This window comes from Drosophila melanogaster, chromosome 3R (assembly GCF_000001215.4).
Source record: "Drosophila melanogaster chromosome 3R".
In the NCBI taxonomy this organism is placed as follows: Eukaryota; Metazoa; Arthropoda; class Insecta; order Diptera; family Drosophilidae; genus Drosophila; species Drosophila melanogaster.
In genome coordinates this window covers 3,349,014-3,370,625 of record NT_033777.3, presented here as the reverse complement: position 1 = coordinate 3,370,625, position 21,612 = coordinate 3,349,014, and the positions used below count along the sequence as shown (strand labels likewise).

The 21,612-nt window shown below is 34.6% G+C and overlaps 1 protein-coding gene across 1 annotated transcript in view; it reads right to left on the bottom strand.

Moving 5' to 3' along the window:
* Positions 1–16,139: 16,139 nt before the first annotated feature.
* Positions 16,140–21,612, bottom strand: part of spok (spookier) — a gene marked incomplete at its 5' end in the record, with an annotated part of 31,677 nt that continues 26,204 nt past the window's right edge. Inside the window, one exon of the mRNA NM_001110990.3 lies at positions 16,140–17,497. Coding sequence (NP_001104460.2) covers positions 16,245–17,497 — 1,253 coding nt within the window. The 3' untranslated portion in view covers positions 16,140–16,244. The remainder of the gene's footprint in view (positions 17,498–21,612) is intronic.

Genomic DNA, 21,612 nt, shown 5'->3' with positions numbered 1-21,612 from the left:
ATTCTTTGTCTTTCTTTAATAAGTCATATAAAGGTTTTGCAATCGTTGAAAAACCCTTAATAAATCTTCTAAAATATGAACACAATCCTAAAAAGCTTCTGACACCATGCTCCTTATCTGGTATTGGAAAATCTCTAATTGCTTCTATTCCCTTGTCATTGGCCTGTATTCCCTTACTTGTTATTAAAAATCCTAAATATTGTACACTCGATTGCAGAAACTCACATTTATCCATTCTCAGCTCTAATTTGTTCCTCGTCAACCTGTCAAAAACTTCCCTAAGTACTTCCATATGTTCCTTAATTCCTTGGCTAGCTATCATAATGTCATCCATATATATAATAACTTTATCCTGCCTTATCATATCCTCGAAGATTCTATAAATAAATCTCTGAAAGACCGCCGGTGCATTTTTCAGCCCCATTGGCATCCTTAAAAATTCAAACTGTCCTAAAGGCGTCATAAAAGATGTATATTTCATTGATTCCTTATTAACAAAAACATGAAAGTATCCATGTTTAAGATCTAACTTCGAGAATATCGTTTTATTTACTAATCTATCCAACAGATCATCAATCAATGGTAAAGGATAATTATCTTTGACCATTGTTTTGTTAAGTTTTCTGTAATCAACACATAACCTTAGGTCTCCTGTTTTCTTTTTCACTAACACTATCGGAGATGCATACTCTGATTCACTCGGTTTAATAATTCCGTTTTTTAGATACTCATCTAAGATAATCTGCAGCTTTTCTTTTTCAGTATATGCTAATCTTCTAGGAGAACAACTAAACGGTTTTAGGTCATTTAATCTTAATTGTATTTCGCACCGAATCTCCGGTTCATTCGGTCTTTCTTTATTAACATAACAGTTTTCTACAAAGTCAATAAATTGACATTTTATACCATAATCCACCTGATCACCTATTTTGTAATCAATTGAGTCATCTATTACATTAACTTCAAACATTTCCCTCTCCACTTTGCTTATTTCAGCATTGACAGCTTTCTCTAATTTATTTTTAACCGTGGCACTACTCATTTGACTTTTACTACTACCTTGACTAACACTATCGCTAACTGTTTTTCTATTGTTGTACATATTTTCTTCCTTTAACATTTTATCGCTTTTCTTGTTACATCGACTTTCAATTTTATCCACTGTAATCATTTTCAAGGTGTCCAGATTCAAGATTAAATTGCATGCTTCCATAAAATCTCTTTCCAATACTACATCATGATTCATAGACTCGTTTGCCACCATTATTAAATTAAAGTGTATTTTATTCAAATTTTTCATAATGTAACACAATATTTTTCCATATGTTTTCAAGGGACTTTTGTTTAATCCGTAAAATGAACTTAAAACTGGTACTCCAATAACATCTTTGGGTACTTTACTAATTTTTATGAACGAAATGGGGCTTCCCGTGTCTATGAGGCATGCTTTAATAAATTTTGATTTAGCATTGTTCATAAAATTAATTTCAAAATATATATAGTTTTTATCCCCATTCTTGTTTTTCAGGCACTTTGCTGCAAAGTGCCCCATCTCACCACAGGCATAGCATGACCCTTTTTCGCGCTTTGGCTTCCTGCACTCTTTGGCCCAGTGTCCCTTCGAATTACAATTGAAACAACGCAAGAGAGTGCTGCTATTATTGTTCACCGATGCCACCTTCTTGTCTGCTTCATCCACTTTCGGTAGTTTCACTTCCGCAAATGCCTTCTTTATGTGCTGGATATCTTCAAAGCATTGGATACGGGCTTGGTTACGTAGCATTTGATTCGGAATACCTTCGATGAGGAGCGCCACCAATTCTTCCTTATCCATGTTTATTCCATGTGCAAGCATCACCTTATCGTCTGCATAAGCAACAATGCTTTCGCTCGCTGTCCACTTTCGTTCCTCAAATTTTCGCCTTGTTTCTAACTTCGACTTCCTCTCACCAAACATTGATATTAGCTCAGCCGTCAACTGCTCCGTTGGTAGCAATACACGTTCTGGATCTGCATGCAACCACATGCATGCTTTTCCTTTTATCTTACTGACAATCAACATCTTTATATACGGTTCCTTTATTCCATAAACGCTGGCTATGTTTTTCACCTGTAAGATCCAATTGCGAGCACATGTATCTCCCGAAAATTCATTTACTGCCTCGGTTGCCATACGCAATAATAAATCCATATTTTGCACAGCTTGTCCCACTGTATTTCGTTTATTCTTGCCACATTCTTTGTTAATTTTCTCACCACCGCCGTCTTTGCTGTCGCAAACTTCGTTTTCGTCGCTATTCCCGTCGCCGCTGTTGTTGTTGCGGGCGCCGTCTGCACTGTTGTTCTTGTAACTGCGTACCCCGCTTTTGTCGTCATGTTCGCCGTTACTTTTGTCGTTGCGCACAGTGCTCTTCTCATCGGCGTCTTCGTTGCTATCTCCAGCTTCGCTGTCACTTTCGTCGTCTTTATGCTCTCCGTCTTTTCAGTTATTTCTTTTTCCTTTTTGAACATTATTATTGCTGCTTCCGTCGAAATCTTCTTCCTCGCTTTTTAATAATAATTTCAATTGATTTCGCTTTTCGTTTGTTAAATCATTCAAACGCAAAATCAATTCTCTTTTTGTTCCCGTGGTTGGTTCTTTTACTTCACTCAACCATCCTTTCAATTGCGCCGTCGATGCATTGCTTATATTCATTTTTTTTTCTCTTTGGCTCGTGATCGGCCCACTTCTGATATTGTAGGGGTATTATATATCCTCTTAGTTAACTAAAACACAAAGGCAGGAGTTGGACTCTTTGGTTTATTTGATACTTCCCGTGTTCAGCTTTAGCATTCGACTGACTCCCTCTCCGTTTGCGATCTGCCTCTATGCTTGTTGCTACAGGGCCGATGTTGCGAAACAGAGAGAATGCCACCCGAAAGCGAACAATGACTTAATGTTTATATACTATGTTGCTATTATGAACTGAACTTATGTATGTGTACCTCTAGCCTACTACAAAGTGTTGTCTAGTATACCTAAACGACATCATAGTTTTCTCCACATCTTTAGAAGAACATTTTCAAGCCTTACAAGCTGTTTTCGAAAAATTATCACAGGCAAACTTAAAATTACAACTAGATAAATGCGAGTTCTTAAAACAAGAGACAACCTTCTTAGGACATGTTATTACTAAAGACGCGATTAAACCAAACCCGGATAAAATCAAAGCTATAGTTAAATATCCGCTACCAAACAAAACTAAAGAAATTAAAGCCTTTTTAGGACTTACAGGATATTATAGGAAATTTATACCTAATTTTTCAGACATTGCCAAACCCCTGACCAAGTGCCTAAAGAAAGGAGCAACAATAGATATAAACAGTGTAGAATACTTAGAAGCATTCCAAAAGTTAAAATTATTAATATCTGAAGATCCGATCCTAAAAATACCGAATTTCGAGAGGAAATTTACATTAACAACAGATGCCAGCAATGTAGCTTTAGGAGCTGTTTTATCACAAGACGGACACCCTATTAGTTACATCAGCAGAACACTAAATGAACGTGAAATTAATTATAGCGCCATAGAAAAAGAATTATTAGCAATAGTTTGGGCCACCAAAACCTTCAGACACTATCTGTTAGGACGACATTTCGAAGTAGCTTCTGACCATCAACCCTTGTGCTGGCTACACAAATTAAAAGAACCGAATTCAAAATTAACAAGATGGAAATTTAGACTTTCGGAATATGACTTCGACATAAAATATATTAAAGGAAAGAAAAATGACGTAGCAGATGCACTTTCTAGAGTAAAGATAGAAGAAACATTTTTTGGCGAATCTACACAACATAGTGCTGAAGAAGACAGTAACAATTTGATCGGACTATCAGAGAAAGCTATTAATCAACATAAAAGACAAATCATCTTTACCAAAGGTCCCAATAAAACAGAAATAAAAACTTACTTCAAAAAACAAATTATACACCTTTCATATGAAGAAATGACCCCTGAAATAGCCAAACGATATCTACTCGACTACTTCTGTTCAAAAAACAGCGCTCTGTACATCGAAAGCGATGCAGATTTCGAAGTAATTCAAAAAGCATATAAAGAAACAATGAATCCAAGATATACAAAGATTTTCCGAAGCCTTATCTTACTAAAAAACATTCCCACATACGCAAATTTCAAAGAACTAATTCTAAAAACACATGAAAAACTTCTACACCCCGGAATACAGAAAACTGTTAAACTTTTCGGCGAGACATACTACTTCCCAAATAGCCAACTCCTTATCCAAAATATAATTAACGAGTGCCAAGTTTGTAACTTAGCAAAAACTGAACACCGAAATCCAAAATGCCAATGAAAGTCACCCCTAAACCCGAACATTGCCGTGATAAATTTGTAATAGATATCTATTCCTCTGAAGGGAATCACTATTTGAGTTGTATTGACATTTATTCAAAATTCGTCACCCTTGAGCGGTTAAAACAAAAGATTGGATAGAGTGCAAAAATGCTCTAATGCGCATATTCAATCAGTTGGGGAAACCCGAAATTCTAAAGGCAGATAGAGATGGCGCATTTTCTAGTTTAGCCCTCAAACGCTGGCTCGAAACTGAAAATGTAGAATTACAACTCAATACCACAAAAACAGGTGTTGCAGATATAGAAAGGCTCCATAAAACAATTAACGAAAAAATCCGTATCATAAACAATTCCGATGACAATGAAGCTAAACTCAGTTAAATAGAAACGATTCTTTACATTTACAACCACAAGACCAAAAATGACACTACTGGACAAACTCCTGCCCACATATTTATTTATGCTGGACAACCTATTCTGGATACCCAACACAACAAGGAAATAAAAATTAACGAAATAAACAAAAACCGAACAGAATATAACGTCGACACTAGATATAGAAAAGGACCGTTGCAAAAGGAAAATTAGAAAACCCTTTTAAATTAACAAAGAACGTCGAACAAACTGACGAAGACCATTATAAAATCACCAATAGGAATAGAGAGACACATTACTACAAAACCCAATTTAAAAAACAAAAAAAAATTAATGAACTTCCCATTTCGCAGGCCCCTGGCTCATCATAATACTCCTCCTCACGTCTATAAAAATATGCCAAACCCAACAACTTCAAATCAACAACATTGACACTAACCACGGATACCTCCTATTTTCCGATAAATCGATTCAAATCCCTTCAGAATACGAACATCATTGTCGTCGCGTAAACCTTTCCGATATAGATAACCTAACACACTATTTTAAAAATAAAATAACTAACTACACCAAAATTCCCCAAATTGACCTTTTGTACAATAAAATGTGAAGAGAACTTAGCGGAATAACTTTACACCAGACAAATAGACAGAAACGAGGACTAATCAACATAGTAGGATCAGCGTTTAAATATTTATTTGGAACACTAGATAACAATGACCGAACAAAGATCGAAAAACAATTGGAATCAGTAGCAACAAGTTCAATAAATCTACATGAAATAAATGATATTATTCAACTCATTTACAGTAACATACAAAAAACAAAAGACTTTTTAGACGAACATAGTAACAGAGAACAGTTAATATACGAACTTATCCAATTTACCGAGTATATAGAAGACATTGCAATGGGAATGCAACTTTCGCGACTAGGACTATTTAATCCCAAATTACTCAATTACGACAGACTAGAGAACGTTGACAACAGTAACATCTTACAAATTAAAACATCAACCTGGATTAGTACTAACCAAATACTTATCATTGCACATATCCCCATTAAACAAAAAACTGTCCACAGAATTAACATAATACCTTATCCAGATAATAACGGGTACCAACTCGATCACAACGGAAAAGATACTTATTTTGAAGAACAGGGCCAAATTTATAATCAAAATTGTAAAGAAATAAGTAATGAATGTATTAAGAACATTATAAAAAGAACTAAACCAATTTGTAATTTTGTCCCCACAACAGTTAACCAGATAATTAAATACGTTGAACCAAACAATATCCTTACTTGGAACATAAAGAATACTATTTTAGAACAAGATTGCCAAGAAACAAATAAAAATATAACAATTAACGGCAATAAAATAATAACAATAAAACAATGTAAAATTAAAATAGGAAATATAACATTAAACGAAAACCAGCTAAATCCCGAAATAAATCTAGCCCCATTGTACACCCCCATTGAACTAATAAAAATAAAACCAATAGAACATAAGGACATTGTAAAACTAATATCAAATAATAATATTACAGTCTCTATTATTGTATCACTCATTAGCCTTACATTTGGTATAGTTTGTATCTACTTAAAACTAAAAGCAAAAAAAACAATTATAGAAACACAGGATACAAACCCAACTGCATTATCAAGATTATATGCGTCAACCCCAATAGAAGCATAAGCTTCCTTTTAAGGGGAGGGAAGTAGCATAATATGCTTCTCATATTACGCTTACACAAACTTAAAACCTAACAAAAACAACGCGCATACAATCTTGCGCGTGCATAAATAAACAACATAACGTAACGAAACTTGAATCCACAAAAAAGTAAAGCGCATGATTGTTGTATAACTTCATCATTCTTTTTTGCATGCACTTAAACACAAATAAATAAAAATGCTGACAAACATATTTCCGTTTCTCGCGACTCACTTCGAGCCGATCAAAACTCTGTACATTTAGTCTTAAGCTGACAGTTTTAAAATAAGGACGCTCAGCGTTGATCTTTGTCTTCGTCATAGACGGATCATTTATTCGACTCGAATTAGTAATTACGTAAGTATATATATCGTATATATATATTTTTATATCTATCAGCGTGTGTGTGCCGGCAGGCCGCCTGTGACCAAGAACTGTAATTGATTTACAGATAAGCGTACACACAGGAACGTATGAATTTTCAGAAATTTTAATTCAATTAAAACACAAATATACATTTTCACTACTGGTTAGACATAATAATTTTCCTGATCCCTGCTCATAATTCGGGTGTGCCCCTCCGATTCGCCGAGGTTAAGTCTTGGCTCTGTGGGTATGTGTTCAAAGACAAGTGGTTGCTTATAACTTTGTTAAAGAGTGTTTTTTCACTAAATATTCTTGATCAGCAGTAATTTATAGTCTTTATTTTGAAATATTTGTACAGATCAGATATTACTGAAAACTTATATTCTGTTCCCATGTCCGTAATTAACTTCTTCATTGGACCGTACTTCAGAATAAAGGATTCCCAAATCGCTTTTTTTTTGGGACGGGTCCCACGACCGAGGGGCGCGGCCGTGTATCGTACGGCTCGATTCGCGAGAAGATATAAACGCGATATAACAAAGAGAACAAGAACGAGAAAATGAATATAATGTAAAATAACTATATTAAATAGCTAGTAGAATTAAATTTGTAATAAAAAAGTTAAAATTGATTGCTTTAAGAGCGGCAGAGAGTCAGAGATTACAGATAATAGGATAAAGTCTATTATAGTCAGAACATAAAACTCTGTAAGGGTCATGCAACTCATAGTTAGATCTACAATGATTTATGATAAGGGGTATACAGTTTCTAGTGAATCTACTTGGAACCGAGAAGTTAAGCGGAATAATCAAGTCGGGACTCTCAACATCCCCACGAATAAGCTTACAAATAAAGACTGTTCCAAGCATAGTTCTACGGTTAGCTAGGGACGGTAAATTAATTGAAAGTAGTCTACTGGAATAAGGAGGTAATATACGGTGTGCATCCCAATTTAGGCGCCGCAAGGCAAAAAGTAAGAATTTTTTTGAACCGATTCAATGCGGTCCGGACTGGACTGCGTATTGTGGACTCCAAACAGGTGATCCGTACTCGAGAATCGGACGGACTAACGAAATAAATAAGGTTTTAGTCAAGTAAGGATCATCAAATTCCTTGGACCACCTTTTTATAAAACCAAGCACACCCCTGGCCTTATTAACAATATACGAAATATGGTCAGAAAATTTTACTTTAGGGTCCAGAAGAACAACAAGATCATCAACTCGTGTTATTTTGTCAAGAGGGCACCGACTTAGAGTATAAGTCGTACTTATGGGGTTGACACGGCAAAAGGTCATAACTTTACACTTGGAGCCATTTAAGTCTAACACATTATCACGGCACCATATTTGAAATCTGTATAGATCGGAGAGTAAGTCTAAATGGCACGAAGGGTCCTTGTACTGGAGGTATAATTTAACATCGTCTGCGTACATAAGTACACGCGAATGTTTTATTATTAAGGGGAGGTCGTTAATGAATTAGGTAAAAAGAAGCGGACCAAGATAGCTCCCTTGTGTGACACCGGATGTGACTCGGAGAATACAAGATAAAGAATTTTTATAGAGGACTTGTTGCGTCCTGCCATTCAGATAGCTTGAAATCCAATTTAGAAGATCAACAGGGAAACCTAAAAGATCAAGTTTTATTATTAGAAGGTAAAGATTAACAGAGTCAAATGCTTTACCAAATTCAGTGTAGATGACATCTGTTTGAAGATTATGTTTCAAACCGTGTATTACGAAAGAAGTTAGCTCCAAGAGGTTAGTGGTTGTTGATCTGCGTTTCTGCGTGATATGATTGATCTACAAAGGTGCTGCAAATGAGGAGCGATAACATTTTCAAAAAGTTTTGGGATAGCCGACAATTTAGAGATTCTTTTGTAATTGCTTGCGTCCAGTTTGCTACCTTTTTATGAAGAGGAATCACCAAGGACTCCTTCCATATATGGGGAAATTGTGAAGATTCCAGAGATAAGGTAAACAGTTTCAGTAGACGGTTGCACAAGGCTTCCGCACAGAATCTGAGCACACAGCCAGGGATTCCATCGGGACCTGGCGAATAGACCGTATTTGGCTACAGTATTTAAGTTTTTATCGGTATGTATCGGTGTGTCAATTAAGTATTTTGTCAAAACACATATGAGAGCATATTTATTGCCATTTTCGGATTTGGGCAGTGTATCCATGGGCATGTATGGGCAGTGTTTCTGTTATTGTCATGGGTGTTTTTGTGTCTTTTAAAATTTTTTGATTTTTGGCATGATTTACATGTTTTATGTACTGTGGTATGTGTACATATATATTTAGAGTACATATATACATAGAGTACAATGTACTCAGTGGTACATGTGTACATATATATTTAGAGTACATATATACATAGAGTACAATGTACTCAGAATACTTAAATAAATCACTAACATAATTACATACGCATTGGCAGTGCTAGCATAAACAATAATGTTCAAGTGGAAGTGTTTTATGATCGCCCACTTATGAAGCACACTGCATAAGTGCATGGTCAGCATTCCCACGCTAACCAAATGCCGCTTTGTACACAATGTGCACACATAGCATTCTCTCTCAACTCTCTTAACATAAGTATATAATATAATATATAATAGCCGCTTCTCTGCCGGCTTCACCAGGCAGCGAAGGCGCACTTTATAGGCTAAGAGGAATATTGTATTAGCTTTAAGAGGGAGTCGAGTTTTACAACTGATACGCGCTTCACGATAAAAATAAACGGAGTTATGCTCCAGAAAAACATCTAAAGGATTTTATCTATAAAATGGCGACCGTGACAGGACCAGGACCTAAGGCCTAAGGACATAGGGCCTAAGGACTACAATCACAATCAACACAAAATTTGTATTGGACTGGATTGGAAAGGAGGATGGAAGACAAAATTCTCAGTGAGTAGAGTAAGGCAATGAGAAACCAAAAAAACCAAAGCCAAACTCTTTCATTCATCAAAACCACAAATAATACAAAAATTAAAACTGTAACACCACCACCCAAAGCCAGCATACCAGTCTACAAAGAACAATGCCCGTTGGACTTCGAGGGACAATGATTGCAAATACACTTGCTAACATTGTAAGGGCACTAACCAGCCGAAGGAGGCCTGTGCGACAAACAGCACCAGCACCGCTGAACGCGTCAAGTTAAGCCAGCAAGAACACCTCTAGCCACCAACAGCAGCAGCAGTATCAGCAGCAACAACAGCAGCTTGTGCAGCCAGCACCAGCACCGTATGGTAAGGAAAAGGGAACCGACAGCGCTTCCGAGAGCGCAATTTTTTTTTCGATAGCACTGCATTGCAAAATTTTTGTTGAATGCACTACGATAAATATTTTATTTATATAGCCTATAAAGCTATACACATCCAACAGGCAGGAACATATGTAAAAATTATAAGCAAACATTTTTTACATATACATTTTAGCAAAGAAATAATAAACCTAAAATTCAAAAATAAAGATACAAATATTAGAAAAATGTTTAACGTAAATGTCAATAGTGACAAACAAAATATATAAAGAATAAATTTATGAAAATACTGAAGAGATCTTAAAACCCAATATGGGCTTAGTTGATACAAAAACAGAACCCACATTTTTTTCAAATGCAAAATGCCACAAACAAAGTGGAGATAGAGTCAAACAATTTAAGCTATATAACAATAATCTTGTTAGCAATTTTTACTAATGATCATACATGCACTCATAAAAGTGTATAAACTCCACAATAAATGCCTGAAGAAACGATATAATAGCATGGCCGATAGCCTAGAAACAATTTAATTTTTAAATAATGAGCTCATTAATGAAAGAAAAATAATAATAAAATCTAAAAAAAATTTTTTTTAAATACTATTATGTATTATGTATAATCCGAATTATGGATTGGCAAAACTTAACAGCCATCTTAAATAAAATAAAAGAAAAATTTGATAGGTCACATAAAAGTTTGTCTCAGAATAGAACAATCCAAAAACAAACTGCTAATGACCATACAACCTTTCTGGTAGAATCCTTCAATCAGGTAAGATCCCTTATACATGACCAAAGAGGGAAACTAGACAAAAAACAGTGGACAACAGTGTCCAAATTTTTAATTAGACAAGAAATAACCTAGAATTGAGGGAGCAGGAAATGACTGCAACCTCACAAGAAAGGATGCTGAAAGCCTAAAAAGGGATATCCCTCTGCAAATCTATGCTGAAATCTATGCTATTGGACGCTGTGCGGAGTTTAATCTGCAAAGGAACTATCGTGGCAAGGACATTGCTATACTGTCTGATAGTCAAGCAGCCATAAAGGCGCTCAGCAAAGCTAAGATAACATCTAAGCTAGTAAATGAAGTAAGGACTGCACTAGACAAACTTGGAGCTGTCAACAAACTCACAATAAGGTGGGTCCCGGGACACAACAACATCCCGGGAAATGAGCTAGCGGACAACCTAGCCAGGAAAGGGGCAGAGAACCCTCTAATTGGGCCCGAACCATTCTGTGATGTTGGTCACCACAGAGTACTGGGCATACTTAAGTCAAAAGAGGAAGAAAAACGTCTGTCCTTCTGGGAACACCTACCAGGACTAAGGCAGTCTAAGATTCTCCTCCGTGAATATAACCATAAAAGATTGAAGACCTTAATGACACACAGGAGAAACACCGTGCGCTTCGAAGGCATTTGCATAAGATTGGCATTGCAGACAGTTATGCCTGTCGCCTGTGCTGCATGGAGGAGGAGAGCTCTGCACATATTATATGTGACTGCTTGGCGCTTTCCATCAGGAGGAACAGACTCCTGGGCATGTATGTAGTCCCACGGGAAACAATTGCAGCCCTGAACCCCAATAAAATTAAGGTGCATTGGACTTCAGGGGGATCTTTGAGTCATGAAGCGGTAGTACAATAGATCAGACTGGGTCGCAGTACACACAGAAACCCACTTAATAATAATAATAATAAGAAATAACCTATTGTAATAAATAGCAAAGAAAGGTTCGATCTAAACATATCGATACCAACAATTCTAAATTCCCCTTTAACTCTAAGTGAAGAAGAAACAGAATAACTCAATGATTCTGACTCTGAACTAGAAATCAAAGAAGAAGACTTGAACGATCTAACAATACCAGCAATGTTGCAATTGCCAGAAGATTAAAAGAATATAGAAGATCAGAAAATAAAATTAAGCAAAATGACAGACAATTCAGCCGCCATTAGGGTCTACATAAGGGAAGTGTGGAGCGCAGTACCGGAGTTTGATGGACAAAAGATCCATCTTCAGAGGTTTATTGTGGTCATCAAATTAGCAGACCTTGCAAAAGGATAATTTAAGGACATTGCAGTCCAAGTAATAAAATCAAAATTGATTGGCACTACTCTAAACCTGGTACTGAGCGAATCTACAATTGAAGCAATAATTAACAAACTGCACACTTCAATTGTTGGGGAGACATCCCAAAACATCAAGGCAAAATTATCCACTGTACAACAAACAAAAAGGCAAAACAGCTACACAGTTCACAACCGAAGTTGATAATTTACGTGAGCTCTTAGAAGCCTCGTATATCGATGAAGGTTTACAAAGTGAGCAAGCCATCGATGTTATGATCAAAAAGACCAAACACGAAAGTGTGAAAACTGTGCTAGAAGCAGGTACGTGCACAACTATGGATGATGCCATAGGTGCATAAAAACTAGCACCAGAGTAACCGGAAATGTGAATCATTTAATGTAAGAGAGGTTACTCTAACTCTAGAGGCCAAGGTAATGGTCGCGGCAGAGGCAATGGCCATTACAATAGTCGATACAATAACAATAATAACAATTACGGCGATAACGGTATCCAAAAGAATGGTAACAATTATAGATGCCGTGGCAACTCAAAGAGAGGAAGCCGAAACAATCAGAATTGAAATAATAACAATAACAATGATAATGCTAGTGTGAGAGTAACCCAAAATAATTCGGGAAACTCGAAAAAAGCCTCAGATGCACGGCAATAAAGCTCATGTACATTTAATCAATCTAAGTATTAATATATTGCATTTGATCATGTGCATTTGCATTTGACCCAATTCGACAGAGTGATAGTGGTACCAAAGTCGGAAAATGGCAACGAATATGCAGTCACTCTGATTTGTGACTTAACTAAATATTTAGTTGCGATTCCCATACCAAACAAATGCGCAACAGCAGTCGCTAAAGCAATTTTCTAATCTTTTATTCTTACTTATGGTCCAATGAAGACGTTCATTACGGACATGGGGTACATAATATAAGAATTCAATCATTACAGATCTTTTCAAATATCTAAAAATTAAAAATATAACGTCTACCGCTCACCATCAAACAGTAGGTGTAGTTTAAAGAAGTCATAGAACTCCAAATGAATACATACGATCTTACATATCGGTTGATAAAACTGATTGGGATGTATGGATTCATTATTTCGTCTATTGTTTTAATAGAACCCCTTTTATTGTCCATATGAACTTGTTTTTGGTAGAACAAATAATTTACCCAAAAATTTCACTAATATAACTAGCATAGAACCAATATACAATATAGATGATTATGCTAAGGAAAGTAAATATAGATTAGAAGTAGCATATAAAAGAGCTAGAACTATGCTTGAAAAGCATTAAAAAAATAAGGAAAATTATGATTTACAAATAAAAATATAGAAAAAACAGTAGGATATAAAGTTCTATTAAGAAATGAAGTAGTAGTAGTAGTAGTAGTAGTAGTAGTAGTAAATTAGATTTTAAATATACGGGACCCTATAAGGTAGAAAATATAGAAGAAAGAGACAACATAACAATATCAAACAATAAAAATTAAAAACAAATATTACATAAAGATCGATTAAAAGTTTTTTATTCATAAATGACGTCATGATTTAATACAAAAAGCATTATAATAATGGAAAAATACAATTTAAAATGTCAAAAACAAAAAATATATATATATAAAAAAAAAAACAACAAAATAATTATTTTTTAAAAGGAGGGAGATGTGGTATGCGTACATATATATTTCGAATATATATATACATAGATTACAATGTGCTCAGAATACGCATACGCATTGGCAGTGCTAGAATAAACAATAAAGTTCAAGTGGAAGTGTTATATGATCGCCCACTTATGAAGCACACTGCATAAGTGCATGGTCAGCATTCCCACGCTAACCAAATGCCGCTAAGTACATAATGTGCGCACATAGCATTCTCTCTCAACTCTATTAACATAAATATATAATATAATTTATAAGAGCCGCTTATCTGCCGGCTTCACCAGGCAGCGAAGGCGCACTTTATAGGTTAAGAGGAATATTGTATTAGCTTTAAGAGGGTTGAGTTTTACAACTGATACGAGCTTCACGATAAAAATAAACGGAGCTATGCTCCAGAAAAAAATCTAAAGGATTTTAGATTTATTTTTTACTTTTACATATTTTTTCAATAATAATATTTTTGCCCCTTGGCCACGCTTTTTATTGGCCATATTTTTGAAAGTATCTATTGAAATATTTTTAAAGATATTTTTCCACGGTGCCATTCCAACTTGATTGATTTTGTTTTTCCGGCCTGCTTTTGAAGCCTTTGGAAAAACTGAACTAAATCGAGATTTCCATTGGTGTACAAATCACCAATTTAATAACTTGCAATTTTTAATCGTTTCTAAGTTTTCAGGCCTGCTGCGGTAAGTTTTTGAATACAATGAATACATTTTTTATTAAAAATATAAGTATTCTTATCAGCAAAACTGTAATTAGATTCAAATTTGTGAATTCCACTTCATTAATAACATTACAATTTCTAAAATATATTCGTTTATAAAGATTATATTATTTATCCTTATTCAAATTCGGATACTTACCTTTTATACGCGTTACTCGTAGAGTAAAATGGTATACTATATTTGGTATTTGTTGTTTGTTATTAGATAGACGCAGCGTAAGTTAGGCCATTTTAGTGATTTTTGGGCGGGCTATTATATTAACACTTAAATAGTTCAACTATATTATCTTCTGTTTATTTTTCAACATCTTTGTTTATTTTTCCTGATGGCTATGAGGAAAATGGTTTGAGGCCGATCATGTCTCAGAAAGTGAGAATGGTTTGAGAGGCCGGTCAGGACTACCGAAGTAAGAATGGTGTGAGAGGCCGATCAGGTCTACCAAAGTGAGAAAAGTTTGAGAGGCCGATGAGGTCTACTAAAGAGAGAATACTAGGAGCGTTACTGGTGATAAGTAAAGGCTACGATAGTTAGTTACCCCCTCCTATTGAGTCCTCTCCGCTAGCTCTGCGAATTTTACCGTTGCCGATCGCCGTTTGGACTCAAGTGACATTTGGTTGGCTGGGGCCGCATTATATAGCGGTTTGGCGAGTTGTGTTGTGCCCGCATATCCCGACTAATTTTGACCACATTAGTGTGCCAGACGCACTTTTGGTCAGCGTGACCTGCCCTTGCTAGGCGCGCGAGTTACCACTACACATTCACAACTCCCCTGAAACCGTCCAGATTCCGCTGAATGACAACGGCATCAAGGGCCACAAGACAAGGGCCACAACAACAACAACTCAGTAGTCCACATACACGAATAAACACACATTATAAAATAAGCTCATACACATGTTACACACACACTTTGAGCATACATGGTCTCAAACATTCTAGGAATAGATTTCACCATAACGATAATCTTGCATCAGCCTCTAATTGTGCGTTGATGGGTCAGTTTACATTTGTAGTTTTGAAAGGACCGTTATAGCGAGGCGTTGTAGCCGATGCCTAGCGCAGTTTCGGGGTTAGGCAAAAGAAGTTTTTGCGACGCATTGTCACTTGCATTTTGATGGTACGAAGTGACACACTTAAAACCGGAACATTAACTCTACACCTTAAATGTAATTTTCAAATAAAATAAGAAGTCATATTCATTTGTTACCTAATCTGTGTTCGGAATTAAAACATATAATTTAACCAACTGTCCACGTGGAGCTACGTCCCATCCATAACTCGCGCATGGTTTGTTTAAATTCAAATGTTTTCCTTCTGTTTACTTCATGGTTTATTTTATGTGTCTTCTTTATTCTATCTTATATGTCTATTAATACTTGTTTATTAATGTGCGCATTCGGCGTTATGTGACTTCTTTATTCTCTCTTATATCTATGTTTATACTTATTTATTAATGTACGCATTCTGTGTCATACCTTTTACTCTACGAGTAACGGGTATATAAGAATACCGAAATAAAAGAATAATTGAAATGTAAAATGTTTATTGGGGCTTATAAAAAACATGTATTCGAAAGTGCTAATAGAGTAAATAAATTTAAAAGCAATAGTACACCTTAAGGAATATACCTTACACCTTAAGTACACCTTTAGGAATAAAAAAAACTTATGTTCTTGGCCGCAATGAAAGCTTAAAGCATTTTTTTGGCAAGGCAATGCTGGATTTTTCTAACTTTATTTTTGAAAAGTCCGCACTGTTAACGTTATAATTTTGTATGATGTTTGCAAGTAAAAGAAATCCAAATCCTCTAACAAGACTTTGCCCTATGCATGTACGTTTACCAACACTGAAAGGTAAAAATTGAGGAATACTCTTTTTGAGCAGTTTATTATTCAAATTCTGTTTACCATATTTTTTGCTTTTCGTACTGCCATCATTGTCGTTTTTTCTAATGAACTCTGTCCTTTTATTGTCATCACATTTCAGACCACTTTCTTTGTTATTTGTAAAATTATTTTCCAAAAACCGCTCAGGATCAAATTGTTCAGGATGATTCCAAAAGCTTTCGCTCATATTTAAAACATAATTATTTATAAAAACGATTGTACCCTTTCTAACGCCAAATCCTTTTATCACTGTGTCTTCCATTGCTACATGAGGAACAATGGGGGACGAAGAGTATCGCAAAACCTCTGAAATGGATGCCATCGTATATGGCATTACGTTCATATCATAAAGGCAAATTCTTCTTATACCCTTAGCAGAAACTGTGTCAACCTCATTCCTGATGTGTAACGCAATCGTTGGATTTTTGGCTATATATGCCAGTGCCAACATTACCAAATTTCCAACTGCTGAGTGTCCCCCAATAAAATCTTCTAGCATGAAAATGATTGTATTACGGGAAACATTCTTGTCTTCTTTTAGACTTTTAAGCAGAGCATCAGTAAAATCTTTGTCAGGTTCATTTATATTAATATTTGATTCTCGATGATTCACAATTCTCTCTAAAATAAATTTACGTATACTAGCTGACCAGTGCACTATTCTACTTATATGATTACAATAAAATGGTACCAGCCAAGGTATGTAATCAAAAGAATAACCTTGATTGATTTCCCAGAAGATTTCATCAAAGTATTCTATTATTTTTTGAAATCCCTTATCGGAGTAATTGAACCGAACTGAACACATATATTGACAAAACATATTGGCACTAGCTGCAAGTATTAGAGGTTTTACGTCACATGGATATCCCGAAGAAATGTTAGTAAGCTGGTCCAATAGTTGATTAACCTCCAGACCTCCGATCTCGGACATCTTTGAAAAATAAGAGGATGATTCCCGAGGAGAGCAGTGTCGCCGAGCTAAATTTCTCCGCTTTTGTTGTAATTGAGACCAGTCGCACAGTGCCAGTGCTGTTAGAAAAGAGTATAAACATTGGTTGTTGAATTCGTGTTACTCAGATCGTGAATGCTTTATTTTAATTTTGAACCCGTTATTCAACGAGTGTATAAGGGTATACTAGGGTATACTAGAGATTCGTAGTATCTCACAGGCAGAAGAAAGCAAATATATATAATCTTGATCAGGATCAATAGCCGAGTCGATCTGTTCCTGTCTGTCTGTCCGTCCGTATGAACGTCGAGAAGTCAGAAACTAAAAGAGCTAGAAGATTAAGATTTAGCTCTGGCTCTAGGCTCTCGTGAATTTTCGTTCAAAAGCCACAGAGCGAAGTGCTCCAGAGCCAGCAGCTCTCTTGTACGCATACAGTGACAGCTGACCACTGTATGTGTGCAAATTAACTTTTTGCGGTATAAATTATTTAAAAAATTAATTTTTTTTTTTTAATATCTTTATTGATGTTAAACTTTTCATCTTATCATTTTATTACAAGACATTTATTCTTATCTATCGATATTTGTAAACCGTTCTTTTAATCCTCCCGAATCAGACTGATCTTCAAATTCTGAGTCCTAATCCAATCAACCTCGTCCAGAAGCTTTTCTTTGAAACTTTCAGAACTTTCGATAAAAGCGTTATGCTGAAATTATTCCACTGCATTGTGAAATTCAATTATGCTGATCGATGCAGTCTTTGATTGAAGCGCAATAAGTTGGTCGTGGTTTGGTCTGTCAAAGGCAATGACAAAACAAAGACAAAGGAAATGCCGACGAGATTGAGAATTGAAATTTGTTTATAAACTGTGGAAGGGTGCTATGTTCATGGGTTGGATAACTCGCGTCCCGCTTCATTATTAATTTCGGTTAAACGCCCATTTAATTCTGTTAAAAATTCAACTTCATTATTTGGTTTTTCTAGTTCTGGCCATTTTTGTTTGGTTACAAATATATAATATCTGAATTTTAATATTAATATAGTAAGGAAATATAAAATGATTAAAATTAATAATATAAATGAAATGGAAATTTTCCAATTGTAAATTTCAATAAATGGGTTTAAAATATTAATGTTGTCAAGAGAAAGTTCTGAATTGTTGGATTTTTATATTCTGATATTTCCAGGTTTATAAAATGGTTGGTAGTAATGTACTCAAGTATTTTGTTTTCTGAGTTGGTGTATGAAATATTATTTATTGTAGTTGTGCTGTTAAATGTTATTAAATATGACCCGTTTAAATGAGAATCGTTCACAATATTATTTCCATTTATTAGAATGGCACCTTCTTGAATGATATCTATATTCTTATTTTTTTCTAGAATTTTAGTGCAAATTGATTTTTCTCCATTTAGTAAACGGGTAAAACAAGTCTTATCCTTACTTATAATACAAAAGTTGTTAAAAAGTTCGTTCTTAAAATTAGATATTTCATAAAAGTTATTTTCGCATTTTGCGACCTGATTACTTATTAGTAATTTTCCATCATTATGTGAAATGGATCTGGCATAGTAAATTTCGCATCTGTTTGTTATAACGGGCTATTTTATATAAATAATTAAGAGTTCTTTATGCAATACAATTTTGAATATGGAGATGTCCATTAAGTCTGCAATAATTACAGGTTGTTGTTCGTGATCTAATATTTCTTTAATGTCTTCATTATTTAAAATTTGTGTGTTGAATAAATCAATTTTGGCTAGTGTGATAGTATCAATAAGGTTTTGTAAGTCAAATGTTAATAAACGTAAACGATGTTTTCGTAACGGCAATTCTTGATCAACAAAAATGATTTTAAAGTGATCGGAAAGTGATTTTATCTCTTTAAACAATTTGGAATTAATAATAAATTGTTGGTTATTGTTTTCAATTAAATCATTTATTTTATTCTGTATTTTAATGAAATCATCATGATCCGGAGTTCCAGCTAACCATTTCCAAACAGTGCCTAACTCATTTATTCCCCTTTTTGATCTAGTTGGTATCAATTGTGACGGAATTAATTCCAGTATCTGTATTTCTTAAGTAATTTCCCATTTTGTCCGAATATTTGTATCCTTTCTAACATATCCTGATTCTAGATTGATTATTTCTTTATAAAAAAGTTAGTTACGTGGAAAAAGTCGGCATACTCATAGGTAAGGACATCCTTTTTGTCCTTGAACAGGAAGAATTCGTGGTTATCATTACGAATGGTATTAGAAGTAATAAAAAATGCATTTTCTGTAATTTAATAAAATAAAAAAAATATGCTATTTGTTAAAACTTAATGTTGTGCAAAGGATTTAAATTGGACAGAGGTAAAGCTCGGTTCATTATCAGTCATAATTACTTTGGCGTGGGAAAATTGTTGGAGAGTTCCATTATCGATGTGTAAATTCTCTCCTTCTTTAGTTGGAATATTGGGGCTTCCCCAATATGAATTTTAAGAGGATGCCTGTTGTATTTATTTTCGTTGCAAATTGTACAATTTTTTATGTATTCTTTTAATTTGATAAATAAATTTGGCCAACAATATAATCTATTGATTTGTTTGTAATTTTCATCTAAACCTCTATGAGCTCGACTATGTGTCTCTTCTATTATAATAGCTTTATCTTCATTATTTTCCACGTCTTGTAGAAATATTTTAGTATATTTAGTATAAGAAATTTGTTGGTAAAGTTATTTGTTAATGGTAATTGAATATGATAAAGATCTTCTAAAGTGCAATGAATTCCTACCGTTATGTTCGGTTTTAGATACTCCCTTAGTATTTCTGTATATATATCTAGTATATGTCGTGTCTTATCAAAAACATTCAATGACTCATGTATTGTATACCTCCCCTTTGTTAATAACAGTTGTTGTTGAAACTGAATTAACGGTTTTCGGGTCTCTTTTATTACATTTTCAAACCTACTTTCGGCAGAATGCTGTGGTATTTGATCTGAGCTTGATTGTTCTATATTGCTGTTAGTGATATTATTTATTTTTATTCGAGATAATGCGTCGGCTACGACATTAGTTGTTCCGGGTTTATATATTATTTTCGGGGTGAAACTTTCTATGAAAGAGTACCATCTTTTAATTTCCACGTTCGGGTTTTTATCTGAGATTGTGAATGATAAAGATTGGTGGTCTGTTTGTATTTCTATACCAACAACACCATATAAGTAATTCCTGAGATTTTTAAGAGCCCAAACTATTGCCAACAATTCCTTTTTATTTGTGGCATAAAGTTGTTCGGTTTTATTTAATGTTTTGGATATGAAAGTAATTGGTTTATTATCCTGTGATAAAACTGCTCCGGTAGCTATATCTGATGCGCCTGTCGTTAAAGTGAATTTTTTGTTATAATCAGGTTAAACTAATTCCACTTGTGCTATTAAATTATCTTTAAGTTCGTTAAAAGTTTTAACAGCTGGGTCATCTAACTGTATTGTAATTTTTGTAGACATTCTCCTAGAAATTTTTCCATTATTTCCTCCTAAGTATTTGTTTAGAGGTTTGGCAGTTTTTGCATAATTTTGGACAAATTTACGGTAGTAGCCGGTGAGGCCTAGAAAACTTCGAAGCTCTCTAATGTTTTGTGGAATCGGATACTTCATAATTGTGGAAATTTTCTCAGGATCTGTTTTAATTACATTGTGAGAAACAATATAACCAAGAAATGCTGTCTCTAATTTAAAGAATTAGATTTTTCTAGAGAAATTTTCATATGTGCTTTTTGTAAAATATTAATTATTTGAATTAAATCAGTGTAATGTGGTTCAATTGTATTAGAAAAGATTATTATAACATCCATATAAACATGACAAGTTTTTCCGACTTGTTCTCCCAATATGTCATCCATTGCTCTTTGAAATATTCTAGGGGCGTTTGTTAACCCAAATGGCATACGTAAGAATTCGAATTTTCCGTTATTTATAGAGAAAGCGGTTTTTTCAATATCTGAATTTTTCATTAAAATTTGGTGGAATCCTGATTTCAGATGAATTGTTGAGAAATATTTTGACTTCCCTAAGTTAGATAATATTACAGACGGATCGTGCATCGGGTATCTGTCGGGTATTTAATCGTTCGTTTAATTTTTTATAGTCAATAACTAGTCGATGTTTTGGGAACCAATCTTCGTTTTGACCTTTTTTGGACA